This window comes from Cetorhinus maximus, chromosome 20, assembly GCF_964194155.1.
Source record: "Cetorhinus maximus chromosome 20, sCetMax3.hap1.1, whole genome shotgun sequence".
Taxonomy (NCBI): domain Eukaryota; kingdom Metazoa; phylum Chordata; class Chondrichthyes; order Lamniformes; family Cetorhinidae; genus Cetorhinus; species Cetorhinus maximus.
In genome coordinates, this window is record NC_135898.1 from 20,884,763 (window position 1) to 20,903,203 (window position 18,441).

The 18,441-nt window shown below is 39.4% G+C and overlaps 1 protein-coding gene across 3 annotated transcripts in view; it reads left to right on the top strand.

Moving 5' to 3' along the window:
• polb (polymerase (DNA directed), beta) overlaps window positions 1–18,441 on the top strand; it is a 99,918-nt gene that overhangs the window by 16,220 nt on the left and 65,257 nt on the right. For all 3 annotated transcript variants that reach the window (XM_078565735.1, XM_078565736.1, XM_078565737.1), the window contains exons 7-11: window positions 729–780; window positions 1,648–1,702; window positions 3,950–4,022; window positions 6,344–6,414; window positions 15,398–15,484. In XM_078565735.1, the coding sequence (XP_078421861.1) occupies window positions 729–780; window positions 1,648–1,702; window positions 3,950–4,022; window positions 6,344–6,414; window positions 15,398–15,484 (338 nt within the window). The remainder of the gene's footprint in view (window positions 1–728; window positions 781–1,647; window positions 1,703–3,949; window positions 4,023–6,343; window positions 6,415–15,397; window positions 15,485–18,441) is intronic.

The window sequence follows — 18,441 nt, forward strand, 5'->3', positions numbered from 1 at the left end:
TGGGGACATGCGTTCAAATCCCTCCATGGAATTTCAATTAAATTAATGAAAAGAAAATATATGGAACTCAAAGCTAGTCTCAATTATGGTGACCATGACAACTATCTGATTGTCATAAAATCCCTTCTGGTTCACCAATGTCCTTTAGGGAAGGAAATCTGTCATCCTTACCTGGCCTGGCCTACATAAGACTCATAATTGTCCTCTGAAATGGCTTAAAAGCCACTCAGTTCAAGGGCAATTAGAGATGGGCAGTAAATGTTGGCCTTGCCAGAGACACCCATATCCCATGAAAGAATAAAAAAAAACTTCTTTCCACTCAGTTTCATCTGCCACGTGTCTGCTCATTTCATCAGTCTGTTTATATCCTCCTAAGATATGTTACTACTTTCCTCACTGTTTGCTGCGTTTCTGAGTTTTGTGTCATCTACCGGCTTGTACCCTTTATACCAAGCCCAGGTATATATCATAAAAAGCAGCAACTTCGATGTCTCCCTGATACCCTACATTCTTGCCTAGGATGCTGAGGCTAATTTTAGCGTCAGTACTGTTTCACTGGGTAACCAAACTGCCTCAGGACAGACTGGGATTAAACTGTGAATCTGCTGGCTTTGATGGCTGAGTTATACTATGACTTTACCAACCTAACTCTTGGCAATTAAGTTTTTCTATGTTTCGAAGTGTAAGTGGAGATTAATGATTTGAAATGTAATTTTAAAAATTTTTAGATCTGAGAGAAAATGAACACATACTGAATTATCATCAGCGGATTGGTTTGAAGTAAGTTATGGTGGCGGAGTTGATTTTTCAATATTGGGATGTGATATAATCACGGGTAGAAGTTCGTAAATAGTCATGTAAGGTAAGGTTTAGTGGGATGAAAAACAGTGTTGTGGAAACTGTCTTGTTGTGCATTGTTTCTTGGGATGTTTCCAAATATAGTTTCAAAAGCTAGATACAACTTTGGGCAAATTACCTCCCTCGATATGCTCACTTTATGTGACAGAAGCTTGAAATCTCTCTGGGTTGTGTTATACTTTTAAAAACATTAGAAAATTTTCAGTGAGAAAGGGCCTTTTGGCCTCATTGACCTTATTCCTTACACAGATCAATGGAGATTCTGTACCATCCACTTGACAATTCCTGAAGGAAAAAGACATTGGATTATATTAGTTAAATTGACCTGGTCATGCATTTATTTGAAAAGTATTTAAAAACATTTTACAGTGCTATCATCGAACTATGCAGAAATATAGTTTGCATCTTAAATGTTTGTAATTGACATTTCTAAACTAACTCCTATCATTTAAATTACTTTGTATATCACTTAGTATATAAGATCATCAGTGGGATGTGATTGCACCCTCTTGATGCTAATCTTAACTCATTAGAGAACTATGTTGCCACTTACAAAATACATGCACACTATACATTTTGATGGTGTTGTGAAACTGTTCTTATTTTGACAAGTGCTAGACTTGTTTAATGTAAAGAAGTTAAGCTATCACCTGACTCTGAAATAAGCAATCTAAGGGAGGGAGTTTTCTGCTGAGCAATTAACTGAGAGATTTTTGCAGTAATGAGAGTTTCACATTGAATTTCTGTTAAAAGAATGATTCTTCACAGTGGTTTTACTGATCTCTGCAGGTATTTTGAGGATTTTGAAAAGCGAATTCCTCGATGTGAAATGGTAAAAATGCAGGTAAGGCAGAGGGAGCTCAGCTTGTCGATAATTCGGTAGAGTCTAATGTTTCTAAAGTTTACACAATTGAGAAACACCACCACTCAGATTGCTAGATTGTAACTACAGACTTTGAATCCTGATGCATGGATAGCACATGTATATTTGTAGACAGACATGCTAGCTGCCTCATCCGGAATATAGTCTGCACAGTTGTTAGATGTGAGCGCCTCCTTTCTTGCCGTCAACTATCAGCGTTTCAATCTTTTACAAAACTGCTGTCAAAAATCAGTATTTACAGAGATATAAAATCATCAAATAGTGCAGCATAGAACGATGCCATTCAGCCTATTGAATCTGTGTCTGCTGCTTTGAAGGGCAATCCACTCAGTTCCACACCCTGCTCTTTGCCTATATTACAAGAGTGACGACATTTCAAAAATATTTAATTGGCTTAAAGCACCTTGGGCATCCTGAAAGGAAATATATAAATGCAAGACTTTCTTTCCTTCCTCACTAACTTCTTCCCACCTTCCCTCCTTCCATTTTTTCCCATTTCTTCTGCTGTTTATCCAATTGCTTTCTAAAAGGTAGCATTGAATCTGTTTCCAACACCCTATCAGGCAATGCATTCCAAATCCCAACCACTCATTGAGTGAACATTTTCCTCATGTTGCCTCTGGTTCTGCTGCCAATCAGCTTAAATCTATGCCCTTTGGTTATCTATATCTCAGCCACTGAAAACTGTGTTTTTTATTTACTCTTTATCTAAACATGATTTTAAACACCTATATCTCCTCTTAGTCTTCCCTGCTCCAAAGAGTAGAACCCCAACTTTTCCAGTCTAGTTACGTAAGTAATCCTTCATCCTTGAACCATGCTATTAAATCGCTCTGTCTCTCTCCAGAGTTAGCATGTCCTTCCTAAAGTGAGATGCCCAAAATTGGACACACTACTCCAAATGGGGCCAAGCTCGTGTTCTATACAAGTTTAACACAACTTACTGACCTTTGTTCTCTATGCTACTATTTATAAAGCCAGGCTCCCTTATGCTTTCTTAACTGCTTTGTTAGCCTGTCCTGGAACGTTCAAAGATTTGTGCACAAATACCCCCCAAGTCTCCCTCTTCTTACACCTCCTTTAAGATGTTCCTGAATCTATCTCCTTGACCAAGTCTGCCCTAATATCACCTTGTATCTCAGTGTCAAATTTTGCTTGATAATGTTCTTATGACAGGGCATTTTGCTACGTTAAAGGCACTTTGTAAATGCAAATAGTTATTGTTATAATGGTGATTATTTGTTCAAAGATGTGTGCATTATTTTAAACACATACTGTAATTAAGCAGTGTTCCACAACCTCTTGCTGGTTGTTTTGTTTTTGGATCTGACTTTGTGCAACTTGACTATTTAGTGAAAGATGCACACAGTCTTCTGCAATAGTTAAATTGTGCAATAAACAATTAAATGTGGTAATTTTACACTAATCGCAGCCCACAGATTGACTATCCTAATGGTTGCACCACACAGCAGCTTGAGGAAATGCCTTCAGTAATGAATATACTGTAGTGAGCTACAATATTGCAGATTCCTGAAGAGAAACATTTTCAGATTTAACGATAGTGTAATTATTGCAATTGCCATAATCTTAACTTTCATTAGAACCTAAATATTTTGAAATATAAAATTGTTAATGCATTACAAAATAAAAAGAGTCTCTGCCGACCACTGATTAAATCTGAAAGTGAGTGGGCTGATATGTTGTGAAGTAAACTAGGATCTCTTTCAATCTGTAACGTGCACTTCCTCTGATTTGTTTACATTCCAGGATTGATGCTCACTCTGAGCTACTTTCAATCACTGCTAATTTCTTTCCACACAAGTGGAAGAGTTATACTTCACCCTAAAGTTATATGCCTGTAAGTGCTCTCCACACGCGTGCACACATACACACACAGCTCCAGTTTGGAAGGGCACAATCCAGAATTATACTGTCAAATGCTTTTCATATAGTAACTAGGTATATAATGAAAATGTCATGTATCTGCTGTTCCACTTCACTGAAAGCCTTGTTATCATGGAAGAACTTGGTATCCTCTTCCCTTTTTTCCCTTATTGGTTCTGGTGAAATTGGGAATTTACTGCTGGGGAACTGTGTAAATTGTAGCATTGCATCCTGAGGCACAAGCATATTGAAGCAGCTCTTGTCTCTCTACTGCACTTCCTCCTTTTGCAGACTAACTATGTTTTGCTTCTCTTGACTCTTCAGGCTATAGTTTTGCAAGAAGTGGAGAAGCTGGATCCAAACTACGTCGCCATCATTTGTGGCAGTTTCAGGCGAGGTTGGTACATGTTTTGATCAGCTTTAGTCATTTAACTGGCAACTCTCCTAGATAGATAATTGGAAGTGCCACCTGGAATCTAAAGTAAAATTAACTAAGTGTAAGACAGGTGGAAATGTAAGTTTTTTAAAAATGGAAGCCCAAACACAAATGGAATGGCTTCAAAGATATATTAAATGTTGCTCACAAAGAAATCATTTCAGCTTAGAAAATGCTCTAATTTTAACCTAACAAGGCCCAAGAAAAGTTCTTTCATTCCTTGTCACATTTATGAGTATTATTATCATATATATTAATGAAACCTGGGCGAATTAATAAAATGAATAAAAATTTGAGAGAGAAAGAAACGTTGTGAATAGTAGAATTCTAAAATAAAAAGGCAAAATTAGTAAATATTTAGCTTGTCGCTTAGCATCTGAATGAGGATAATGTTTCCCACCTCAGAGGAGTTACATAGCATAGGATTCTGTTAAAAGCCAGAGAGTTTTACTTTTTACAGAGAATCAGTTGACTGTGGAACAAGTTGCTGACAATTGCTGTGAGCATTGATTCTCCTCAGGTGTTCAAAGAGGACTTGTTATATTCATTCACAGGATGTGAGTGTTTCTGGTAAGGCCAGCATTTATGGCCCATTGCTACTTGCCCTTGAGACAGTGAGGGTCTTGGAACTCTACTTAGCCTTGGAGAGCAACTGCAATGCCATCTTGTAGATTATGGAGGGACTGAATGTTTAAGGTGGCAGATGGAGTGCTGGTCAAGTAGGCTGCTTTGTCATGAATGGTGTTGAACTTCGAGTGTTGTAACTGCAGTTATCCAGGCAAGCGGAGAGTATTCCGTCACACTCCTGACTTTTGCTTTGTAAATGGTTTTGTGGAGTCAGGAGGTGGGTTACCAGAATTTCCAGCCTCTAACCTGCATTTGTAGCCACAGTATTTATATGGCTGGTCCAGTTAAGTTTCTGGTCAATGGTGACTCCCAGGATCATGATGGTGGGATATTCAGCGATGGTAATGCCATTGAATGTCAAGGGGAAGAGGTTAGACTCGTCCTCGTCGGAGATGGCCATTGCCTGGCATGTGTGGCACAAATGTTACTTGCTGCTTGTCAGCACAAGCCTGAACGGATCAGTTGAATATGGCCATGACTGTTTCATCTTCTGAGGAGTTGCGAATGGAACTAAAGACTACAATCGTCAGCGAACATTCCCACTTCTGTAGGGAAGGTCATTGATGAAACAGTTGAAGATTGTTAGGTCCAGGACTTTGCATGAGGAGCGCCTGCAGAGATGACCTGGGGCTGAGATGATTGGCCTTCAGGAAACACAACAATTTGCTTTCTGCTATCTATGATGAATATCTGTCAGTGAAGAGTTTTCCTCCTGACCCCAGTAACTTCAGTTTTAATAGGGCTTCTTGATGCCACATTCGATCAAATGCTGCCAGTCACTTTCACCTCGCCTCTGGAGTCAAGTGGCCTTGGCGGAACCTAAACTGAGCATTGGTGAGCAGCGTATTGGTAAGTGACACTTGATAGCACTATCGACAACACCTCCTGTCACTTTGCTGACGATTGAGAGTTGGCTGCAGGGTAATAATTGGCTGGATTGAACTTGTCCTGCTTTTTTTGGACAGGACATAGCTGGGCAATTTTCCACATTGTCAGATAGATGACATTATTGTAGCTGTGCAGGAAGCTTAGCTAGAAGCGTGGCTAGTTCTACAGCACAAGCCTTCCACATTACAGCCGTAGTATTGTCAGGGCCCTGTAGTATTGTAGGCTTTGTCACATCTAGTGCAGTATGCTGTTTCTTGATATCACCTGGCATGACTCGAATTGGCTGAAGACTGACATTTGTGATGGCAGGAACCTCGGCAGGAGGTCAAAATGGAACATCTATTCAGCATTTTTGGCTGAAGATGGCTGGAAGTATTTCAGCCTCATCTTTTGCAATCACGTACTGGGTTCCGCTATAATTGAAGTTGGGGATGTTTGTGGTAAAGACAATCGCCAATATTGGAACTTAAAAGATAGGGTGATTGGGGCAATATGATTCACGGCCATATGTTGGGAGTGTTTGGATCACGTGTACAGCAAGGAGAATCATTTCGTTGAGCAACATTTATAATATTTATTACCCCACGAAATGTTTGGGTTAGGGAGGGGGAACTGAATTGCATCACGATGCTCACTTTCACCATGACCAGCTCATCTCTATCTGTCATTTCTATGCTTGAAAACAGCAACTACAATGCAGATTATAAGTAGATAGAGAAAGATACTTCAGCCAGATACTACATTACTTTTTCCCTTCATGCCTCTAGGTGCTGAGTCGAGTGGTGATATGGATATTCTTTTGACTCATCCAGACTACACTTCAGAATCATTAAAAAGGGTGAGTTATGATTAACTGAAATGCCCTTTCATGTGAACCACAATTTTGTGTTTTAACAGGTGTGCATGCAACTGGGCAGCTGGCTTTTAAAACTTCGAGCATCATTCACCATCTAACTGTGCAGAAATTTGACTTCTTTGATATCTTTCTCACTCATGGAGCAAAATGTGTATTCACAGGTTGGTGTGGAGCATAAACACTGACATGGAGCAGTTGGGCTGAATAGCCTCTTTTTGTGTTGTAAATTCTACGCAGTACTCCCTATTGCGCATCTTATTTATATATTTTTGTAAAACAGAAAATTTATTGCAAGCTTACATCAATACTTGGTATGCTATCAACATGTAATGCTTACTTAGCAGAATCATAGAAACCTATAGCTCAGAAGGAGGCCATTTGGCCCATCGTGTTTACCTTGGCTCTTTGAAAAAACTGTCATGCTGAATTCCACAACCCTGATTTTGACTTTAACCCTCATATTACACTTGCCAGAGGGAATAAATTTTCTCTATCTACTCTATCAAAACCTTTATCATCTTGAAATCCATTAGTCAGTCACTGCTTAACCTTCTCTGTTCACCAGCTGAGGCCTAACCAGCCTGATCTATCAGCTTTTATATTCTATCTCCTATTTATAAACCCAAGTAACCCATATATGTTTTAATCCCCTTTTCAAGTATTCAGTAAATCTGTTCTGTGTACAGATCTCTTTTTAATTTATTTACAAGACAATTGATGCCTGATGGCAACAGACATGGACCCCTAGTTCCACAAGTAACATTGAAAATTGAACCGAAGCAGCACGTTAGAGACCCAACACTTTGCCACACAATGCAGCACCTACTGACTGGCCAATCTGGAATTGCATTGCTATGCAAATATGCTAAATGGCGGAAATGGGAGAGAATAGGTAAAGTATTACTTGGCTGCTTGTGCTCTGTTTCCCCCCCCACCAAGTAAAATAAGTGGAGTTTGGGAGGAGCTTGGTGAAAGTGGGAAGCTTGGAAAGATCAAAAATGGAGAAAAGAAGGGGTGTGTGGAAAGCAGTCCTTTTCATTTGTCATTTTATAAATTTTATATTCGTGTTCACCTGGAGAAGGGCAGATTAAAATCACTAGAAATCTTCATAAATTTTTAGTCTGGAAATGTTTTCCTAGCAGTGCACCACTTTTTTTAATTAAAAGTTGTTTATTATGAAAGTTGGTGCATTATTTAAAGGGAAATTTTTTCAACAACTAATGAGGTCTCAAACTAACTGATTTTGACCATTAAAGCAAATTGTGCTGACCAGATTTTCATAAAAACATGGAAGTCTTTTTAGTTCAAGGTAATTTTTCTTTTCAATTCAGGAACCAAGGTAAAGGGCCAAGATCCATGGTGTAAGGACACCAGCAAGGTCAGAGAGTAGGCCTGAAAAGGAGGTAAATCAAGAGGTAGTAATTTAGATGACTCCCAGCTTGGGTTTAAAAGCCTGAAGATTGTTGGAAGACAGGAAGACTGAGGGAGGTAAAGTGCTACACAGTTTTATTGTCCCAGAAAAGAATTACTTACAATAGGACATAATGCAATGACTCCACCTAAACACAGTGCAAATGTAGGATGGAGGAAGAACATGTAGCGCTGGTAGATTTGGAGCTTCAGAAGAACAAGATTGGAAAGTTGAGAAGCTATGGCTTGTTTGTGCTGCTTTTCAGCTATGAGGTTGTCAGATGCAGGATGAGTTGACTGCTTATTCCTAATGCTGATACTTTCTCCCTCGCTCTATGGGAAGAGCATTGGCAGACCATTTGATATTCCAGATGAGCCTTGAATCTCTACTTTCCCAGCGGCCACATCCTTGTATTTTTCACCTGGGGTCAATGGATAACAATTAGGACTGAGAACCCAGAGTGACTGAAGCCAATTTGCTGCTGCTGTAGCTGTTGAGAGTTTCCAGTCTGTATGGCTGAGTTACAGGCAGTGTCTACCAACTGAGCCACTGGAAAAAAATGTAGCAGCTTTCAGTTCTTTACTGTCTTTTATTTGAGTGAAGACTTAAAGCATCAGCAGATGAAACATATTGATACATCAGTGATTGGAATGGTGGGATGAGCAATCTGGTGGGACAAAATAACATCGTGATTTCATAGAGTAGTTGCATATTTTGAGAAAAATATGAGCAAAAGGCTGTTGAATTGATGACTTGTAGTCAGGGTAAACGTTAAACGTTGGCATGTACATTTACAGAAATAAGCATTTCTTGGAAAAATTCTACTTAGGAATTAAGTTTTGCAAATTTTAAATGAAAACACCATTATTTTACACCCCTGCCATTCCCTCTGACGCTGAAATCTACTGTCAGACTGTACGTTTAACTGCTTCATCTAGAAAATAGCCCTGTCGAATATCAGTGTTGGGCTTTTCAATTGAAAGAAATTGTAATGTGTGCAGACATGCATGTTGTGCCCAACCTTTTTAGTCTTTTTATATCTGTGGTTCAAACAACCTTCAGGGCAACTATAAAGAATATAAATGTAATTATGTTGGATGGAGTATGGAGTACATGTTTCTATACCACACCTGAGCAGAATATAATGATCAAATGTTTTCCTATGATACCCTGTCAGTAGCTGAATGGCAGCAACTTCCCAATGCTTCTTTGGTAGAACCACCAAAACCCCTGTCCTCAACCATTTAGAATGACAAGTGCAACAGGTGCTTGGAAACACCACCAGCTCCAAGTCACACACCCATTCTGTCTTGGAAATATATCGCCTTTCCTTCACCATCGCTAGGTCACAATCTTGGGACTCCCTGCCTAAAAGCACTGTGGATGTACCTTCACCACCATCTTCTCAAGGGCACTTAGGGGTAGGCAATAATGCTGACTTTGCCAGAGACAGCCACATCCATGAATGAATAATGCAAGAAAGTATTACAAATTCTTGATGGTCTATTTCACCTGTGGGAGTGTGGCTGTGTGGTTGCAACATTTCCAACTTTGTCTGCCTTATGCATAGTGGCATGTATGGAAACCAAAGTTGAGCATTTTCAGATCCTGCCTAATGGCACAAATCCAAGTGGTCATTGATCAGCCTTGAGGTCTGCACCAGTGTGAAGGGAGCCTTGGTTGGGTTGCCTGCAAGTCTGTCTTCACACAAAAGTTCTTGTCTGATTGGCTGATAACCTTTATTGGCTGCAATTGTCAGAGACTGATGGTTTAGGGTACTTCTGGTTTTGTGCTATGCATCTCCAGATCTCTGTTTGTGACATAGTTGTTCCAGCAGAGACTTAATATTGGCCGGAGGGCCCATTGGTCATAGACATCGGATCTAGATTGGTCATGAACCGTGTCAGGACTGGGATAGAAGGCGCTTATATAACCTGGGCTTAGTTGCTGGCTGGATTCTTGACTTCCATGTGTTCCCATCAATTGATTATTTAGCACCTCTGGCAATCTCTATCCCCTGAGGCATCTTTTCTTGGGCTGTATATTGTACTCTCACTGAAAGGAGTGAAGTACTAAAGTACCATTAATGCAGAAATAAATTGTTAAGAAACTCAGAATGCCTTTGCAAAATTGCATCAAATGCACAATCTCTAGATAAATTAAGGGGGATTTAATCACCTTGTTCATTTTTAATAAGCTTTTGACAAGGTGCATGCCTCCTGCACCCACTTTCCCTGCTATTGACCTCGATCTTGTATTTTCTCCAGATTTAGATGTCATACTGACAAAACAGCAGAGGGCGCTGTCTCCCCATCCTTGGGACACAGGATGAGAAAAACGCTCCAGCGTTGGGTTAACTTTAGAAGAGTGAGGGAGTTGAATCGCACGACTTGTTTGTACAAAAATCTCAATTTGTACTTAATGTTTTTAAATTTCCGAGGAAAAAAATGTTGCAGCCGGGTGCCCATATTCATCACGCAGCCTTGTTGTAAACAAAGGTTAGATGCTTTCCTGTAGGAAATAAATCCTGCAAGCAGTGCTTCTTCAGGATTTGTTTTATACACCTTTTCAGTTGTACTGGGAAAAGGGAGCAGGTTCTTTGCTTGCTCCATGTGTTGAGAACGTATAATATCCTTAAAAATGGGTGCCAATCAAAATAAGCTGAAATTGGGAGCTGCCAACATATAATTAGATGTTTTCTGATCAAATAGGTGGAGAAACTATTCAAACTTCATTTAAAAATAACCTGAATCCAGGTATGTATTTTGAACCTAAAGAACCCTCAAAGCTGTGCTTACATTTGATGAAATGATGCTGTTCTCTTTATGTGAACAGCTCTTCCGGAAGGTTGCCGTTGGTTTAAGACTAAATGTGAGGGGATTCATCTTGTAAGTACCTCACAAACAAGTCAACAAACCCTTGGGGTTAATTTGAAGATGTGCTATGTTATCCAGAATCTAAGCCTTTGGCTGTTTTTAGAAACAACTGTACATATTGTATTGCATCATTAGAAACATTTTTACCTGAATTTATTGCAGACAGGGGCAAGAAACAGGAATGTGAAGTATATACCTGCCAACGTCAAACTTACAAACAGACCAATCTGCATAAACTTTTCCTCACTATAGCTTTTGTAGTTGTAGATTATTACCGTTGTTTTATTCATAATGTAAAAGGACTGGAAGAATTGAAACCTTATTACACAAACCCCATGTCAATACACCTGGTCACTGTTCTTTATTTACCATCGAAGGCATGACCATTGACAGTAGAGTTACAATCTGATCTCTTACAATCAGAGATTGACTGTTAGCTGAAAATCCAACCCTGATCATTGCTAGCTGCAGATCCAATAGAATTCTGGTGTCACATGTGGTTCTGATCACCCAGTTTGCAGGCAACAAAAGTATGTTTAAGTTGTATGTCCCTGAAGTTGGACTAATAAGTAAACTATAAAAAAAAGGTTTTTGCAAAAGGTGGTCAAGGTGGGCTCCCAATTTGCTCGGTTGGCAAAGTAAGACAAGGAGACTAAGGTCAACCCCAGATTGGAGAGCCAGGTCAGTGCTGAATTTGGTTATTTTAGTTGGGATGAGCAAGCAAATGCACCACTTGGCTCCATCTCTTGTCTCTTAGGGTAGAAAAATTAATGACAAGGATTCTTGCTTCTGATTGCTAATGGTAATGGCTGCTGAAAATCCAATGCTGAGTGCTTGGGCTTGGCAGCAGTGATTCCTCTAAAGTGAGGAGTTGTTCAGCAAGTAGAAATTTACCCCACAAGCTGTGCTGAAGTAACTGCTGCTGTGCAAAAACCTTTAATGGAGCCATGTTGTTAAACAAATCGCCCACATGCTTCAAAAGCAATTAGAGGGAATGTTACTTGGCGGTGATGCATCTTGCTGAGGTACTGATTAGGGTTGTGTATAAGGAATGGCCACTTGGTGAGATACAAGTAGGACCTGTGGGGATGTAATCCAACAAGAAGTCAATGTTGTCAAGAGAGAAGCGAAAGAGAGAACATTGACAGGAAACAGGAAATTGAAAAGAAGTAGTGACACTAGTACTATTTTGATTGTAATAAAAAGAGAAAATGCTGGAATAACTCGGCAGGCCAGGCAGCATCTGTGGAGAGGGAAACAGAATTAACATCTCAGATCAATGACCTTTTTTCACAACTGGAAGAAGTTAGTGATGTATCAGTTTTAAAGCGAGTGTTTAGGAGGGTGGTGCAGTGAAGTAAGAACAAAAGAGAAGGTCTGTGACAGAATGAAAGGCAAGAGTGATCAAATGACAAAAGGGTTGATAGTATAAGGCTAATGGGGATTAGAATGAAACAAGTAAAGAAACAATGGATCTAGCGAAGGTACAAATAAAGAATAGAAGAATTGTTACCAACATAAAAATAGGAACAGTATTTATGATCTGAAATTGTTGAACTCCACGTTGAGTCTGGAAGTCTGTAAAGTGCCTAATCGAAAGATGAGGTGTTCCTGGAGCTTCATGGAAACAGTGCATGAGGCCAATTACAAATAAATCAATGTGGTAGTAGGGTGGAGAATTAAAATGGCTAGTTCAACAACCTGATCATCCATTCTGTGTACTGGAGGGACTATATCATGAGCAGCAAATATAGTATACAAAGTTACAAGCAGTGTAAGTAAATCACTGTTTCGACTGGAAAGAGTGCCTGGGGCCTTGAGCTTTGGAAAAGGAGCTGGTGAAAAGGCAGATATTTCATCACCTGGGCTTGGATAGGAAGGAGAATGACTGTGTGACGATGGAAAAGTGGAGCAGGATGCCCTGGAGGGAATGGTCTCTTTTGAATGTTGAAAGTGGAGGGAAAGGGGAAGATCTGTTTGATGGTCGCATCATGTTGGAGGTGGCAGAAATGGCAGAGGATGATTTGTTGAATGTGGAGGCTGGCGGAGTGGATGTTGAGGACAAGGAGAACCCTTTGAGGTTCTGGGAGGGAGAGGAAGTGGTAAGGGCGAAATTGTGGGAAGTAGGATGGACGAGGTCAGGGGTCCTGTTGACCTCGGTTGAGGAAAATGGAAGTACTAGTGTGGAAAATGGCATAGTCCAAACATGCAATGCAGAAACCAGGAGAATGGAATAGAATCGTTAAGGGAGGCAGGGTAGCAAGAATTGTAATCAAAGGAGATGTTCACAGTAATAGGCGTAGAGGGACTGAACATCCACTGTGAAAGAAGATGGTTAGGGCCAGGAAGCTGGAAACTGTTAAAAATAGTAGATGTTGTCAGAAGATTTGCGAATGTATGTCGAAAATGACTGGACATGGTTAGATAAAACAGAGTTGAGATAGGAAGATACAGGTTCCCTGGGGCAAGAACAGACTGAAATGGTGGGTATAATGGGGAGTCCTGTTTGCAGATGTTGGGAAGGAGTTAGAAGAGGGCTGTGCAAGGTTGGGGACTATGAAATTGGAAACCTTGGGGGGAAGATCTACAGTGGAGATGAGGCCAGTGATGATCTGGGAAATCATGACTAGATATTTGGTGGTAGGATCATGGTCTAGAGAAAATAAGAGAAGGTGTCGGTGAGTTGTCATTCAGTCTCTGCAAGCTAGAGAGGTCTGTTTGCCAAAGACCAACAGCACCACCCTTGTCAGCAGGTTTAATGACAATTGTCAGGGTTGGACTTGAGAGATCAGAGCGCTACAAGTTCACAGTGAGCTTGGTTAGTGTGCATGAGTGGAGTAGAGAAATTGAGACGGTCTATGTCACATCACAATTCAAAATAAAAAGATGTAAAGATGGTAAGAGGCCATATGGAGGGGTCTAGGTGGAACAAGAATTATGTAGTTAGGATAAACGGTCTTCTGTGCAGGGGGAAAGCTCCTTACCAAAGAAGTGAGCTGTAGTGGCTCTGACTTGATGAACTTGCAGTTGATATATGCCATGGCAGTTAATCACTCAGTATACCCATCATTGCATCTTAACAAAGAATGTGTTTACTGCTGGAAGCTGCTACAACAGCTGCTATCAAACAAAAAATGCAATAATAGTATCCCATCAACTTCGTATTAAATATTGGAATGATTTCAAGGCTATAATTTTGTCTTCAGACATGGGTGGTTATGAATTGTTCAAGTTTTACTTTGAAGTTTATGATCTGTAAATCCCTGATGATTACCTGTAGTTGCTTCTGGGTATTCATTACACTCAATATAATTCTTAATTCTTCATCCTTTTTTTTTCCAAATGAATTTTGACTGAAGTAGCAACCTATTGTATGTATGTAGCAGCTTTAATGTAGACAAGGCATCCCAGGGTGCTTCACGGAAGTGTAATCAGTGAAAGTGGACAGAGAGCCAAAGAAGGACATATTGGGAGGTAGTGGGTTCCACGGTTCTGAGGCACTGGCAAAGCATGGGTTAGAGTTGGAGATGATGTGGTGAATTCTTATCCCAACAAAGTAAAAATCAAGGTGGTGAAAATAGTAGCCAGTTTATTTGCAGTTCAAAAGATTAGAAGAGGCTAAATGTCAAGAAGCGCGATTGTAGTCATGTTTGTAAAAGATAGGTCAAAGGATGGACATGAGAGGGATCTCCTAAATGATGTGTATCCTGTCAGAGTGTTTAGGAATTATTGCAGGAGCCTCCCCAGATACTGGACAGAACCCAAATCTTTGATGCACTGAAGTTGACTGCTTAATTGAAATTCATTGCACTGTCATTGAATGTTCTCCTTTGGCTAACTTAAGATAAAATTTCTGTTTCAAAATCCAAGTAAAGATCTCACAGTTTTTGTTCAGAAGCCTGTTAGAACTGCACCACAAAATGTATTCTGTTGCTGCCAGTCACAAGACCCTTTTAAACTCCTAGAAAAGGATAGAAGAAATTTACTGCAAAATTGCAAAGATATTTGTACAAATGTCATTGGTTGAACGAAATACTTCTTCTGGAGAACATATTCAGCCTGATTTTGACCTGTTTTCCAGTCACCTTTTATTCACAAGCAAAGCCTCAGTTTATTTTTTTTTTCATTTCTTTGGCTGGGGAGACTCAAACTACAACATTTGGGTGATTTTGAAGTGACATTCAGAAAACCCTCATGTTCTTTCTCATGTAATCACTTGTAACCCCCCTTTACCTTTGCAGATTTACTGTGCAAAAATTCCTGAAAATTTTAGTATGCAGTTAATTTTATCAAACGGAGCTTACTGAATTAACATGATCAGTGCTGTCACTGGCTTATCAGTGGTGTTATGATGAGGAAATGAAATTTCCACCAAATGTTCGCTTAAATTATGACAAAAACTCAGCAATAAAATTAAAGGTTTTTGTTTTTCCAAACTTGGATTGTGTCTGCAGAGAGCATTTTGAGTTGTATAACACTAGAGTGAAGTACTAGTGATAGGAGCAATTTGAGGCAATAAGAACATTGTGCAAGAAGTGTACTGGCATGATTGTAAAGTACGAGATTAAGTGAAAATTTTCCTACATTATAAATAAGTCTTGTGCCTGCACTTGATAAATAATCTCTATATGTAATGAATACACAACAGCTCTGACATTTTTATTGGATTTTTTTTCAGCCAAAGCTTCTCAATCCAATTGTGGAATGCCTGGAGGCAATAAATTTTGTCACCAACACACTTTCCAAGGGAGATGCCAAATTCATGGTAGGTGCCATTTGCCTTTTCCAACTGACCTCAAAAATAAGGAATAGTGCTAGTGTGCAGACCCTTAAGAGCTTTGTCTAATTTTTTCTCTGCTATATTTTAGCTGCAAAGTGCCCTGGGATGCTTTCTCTATATTAAAGATGCTTCATACAGCCAATAGGTTGCTACTTCAGTCAAAATTCATTTGAAAAAAAAAAATTCTCACTGCTAAAATAGTAGAGGAATGGATTTCAAATGAATGCTTTAAACATTCATAGTCTATTGTCTTACAACATAAATCTGGAACCATTGCCTTTTTGCTCATGAAACGCATTGCATTTAGCCACATCAGCTGAACAAGGGAGGAAGACCTCACAGATCTCGAGAAAATGTTACCAATATCAAAATGATTGCAGTAAAATGCCTTGGACTATTCTAATACTCTCCTGCCCAGCCTCCCGCATTCTACCTTTTGTAAACGTGAGATGATCCAAAACTCTGCTGCCCGTGTCCTACCACGCACAAAACCCTTTTCACTCGCCAGCCTTGCACCCGTTGACCTACATTGGCTCCTGATGAAGCAATGCCTTGATTTAAAAATTTTTATCCTTGTTTTCAAATATCTCCACAGCCTCACCCCTTCCTATCTCTGTAATCTTCTCCATCCCCACAACTTTCTGAAATATTTGCTCTCCTCTAATTCTGGCCTTTTGAGCATTTCTGAGTTTAATTGCTCCACCATTGGTGGCTGTTGATTCAGCTGCCTGGGCTCTAAGTTCTTAAATTCCCACCCTAAACCTTACTGTTTCTCTACTTCTCTCCGTTAAGACATGGCATTTGATTATCAGTGCTACTATCTCCTTATGTGATTTGGGGGTCAAATATTGTTTTATAATGCTCCTGTGAAATGCCTTGGGCCATTTTATTACATTAAAGGTACTATATAAATACACATTTTTGTCGTTGGGAAGCATCAGACAGATGATGGACCTGATCTGGAGGAAATATGGTGTAGATGCCATGTGGAATTAGTAGTTTAAAAATAAGTTGGGTATGTACTTTGTGAGAAGCAAATATTTTAGGGAGTATACTTTCAACAGATAACTATTGAGCTTTGTCTTGGAATATTGCTTTAACTTAAGTCACTTTTAGAAGGATTTTGTCAAACAATTGGCAAAAGATCTAGCCACTACCATTCTATCAAAAGAAACGTAATGAATTGAGAAAAACGTGTCTCAGAATGAAGTTGTCTGATGCCATAATGGTACTATTGGATATGAAAGAGGTTGACTTCATTTCTCATACCTGACATTTAATATAGCATAACTTTATAAGGTAACATTTTAAATTCTGGGAAGTGCTATTCCTTTCACTGTCCAAAGGTTTTGTCAAATGGAGGCTAAAGCTTTTGCCCATTTGTTGGTACATTTGCAGTAATGCTTAACTTTAAATACTACACTATTGAGAACAATCAAAAACCCCTGTAAGATATTCTGCATACCTGGCCAAATAGCCACTTAAACCATTATAAATCTACATTGCAATGTGCAATTTCAGGGAGTTATGGAGGAATTTATAACATTTAAGTGGCTCTTTGGCCAGGTACGTAGATTATCTTGCAGGGGTTTTTGATTGTTCTCCATAGTGTATTATTTAAGGTTAAGCATTCCTGCAAGTATACCAACAAATGGGCAAAAGTTTTAACCTCCATTTGACAAAACATTTTGTTTAACTGCAGTCGTCACGTATGTAGCTAATTTACACAAAGCAACTTCACTGTGTTTATCTTTGGTATCATACATCTGTTTTCAGAGCTCCTTGGCCTGAAATGTGTGCACATGAACTACCACCCATAAAACTGCAATCTGAGACTTCTTATGGTTTCCTAAAGACCATAAATTTGCACAAAGCCTTATGGGCAGAGTTTGAATACTCATTAATCAATCTGTAGCTCTGCTAATGAGTGCAAGAGGATGCACTTCAATTTTCATTTTGATCTTTGAAATCAAGTCGGTAATGTTTAGCTTAATTTGCTTCCTTAACCTGGCACTTTCATTTTGTCTTTTCAATCGATGTTGTTCTTGCACCTGATCCGAGAGAAGTTTTGAACTTTTAATCACGTGTTTTTTTCCCTTTTGAAGTATCCTGATAATGTGATGGAATATCTGTAGGAGTGGCAGAACAGGGCTGTTTTACACTTCAGATGTTTGTTCATTGATCTTGGTTCAGATCATCATAACATCACCTGCTGGATCTGTTCACCAGCTACTGTAGTGGCTTTTGAGAACCTGAGTTAGTTGTCTGTACTCCTCTTAAATAGGTGTGAAGTACACTCTTTATAAACATCAAAATTAATTTGTGTTGAATTACAAACACAATTACTGTGTCTTGTAAGCATGGATCAAATTAACCTGTCAAGACATTAAGCTGAAGTCTTTACTACTTATTTAAAGGAGGGGGTGTTAGGTGTTGGAAGGTGCCTTTTATTTAAGAAAGTAGTCAATTTTATACTAGAAAAAAGATGAATGCCTCAAAATGTGATTTGAATCACAGAATGGTTACAACTAAGAAGAAGGCCATTTGAACCATTGTGTCTGTGCTGGCTCACTGAAGGAGCAATTCACCTCGTTCCATTTCCCCACCTTCTCCCCGTAGTCCTGCTCATTCTTCCTTTTCAGGGAATAATCCAATTTCCTCTTCAAAGCCTTGAATGAACCTGCCTTCACCTCTTAGGCAGTGCATTCCATATCCTAACCACTTGCAACATACAAAGTTTTTCTTCATGTTGCCATTGCTCCTTTTGCCAATTACCTTAAATCTGTCCCCTCTGGTTCTCAACTCTTCCACCAATGGAAACAGTTTCTCCCTATATACTCTGTCCAGACCCCTCATGATTTTGAATACCTCTCTCAAAACACCTCTCAACTTTCTGTTCTCCAAGGAGAACAGTCCCAAATTTTCCAATCTATCGACATAAC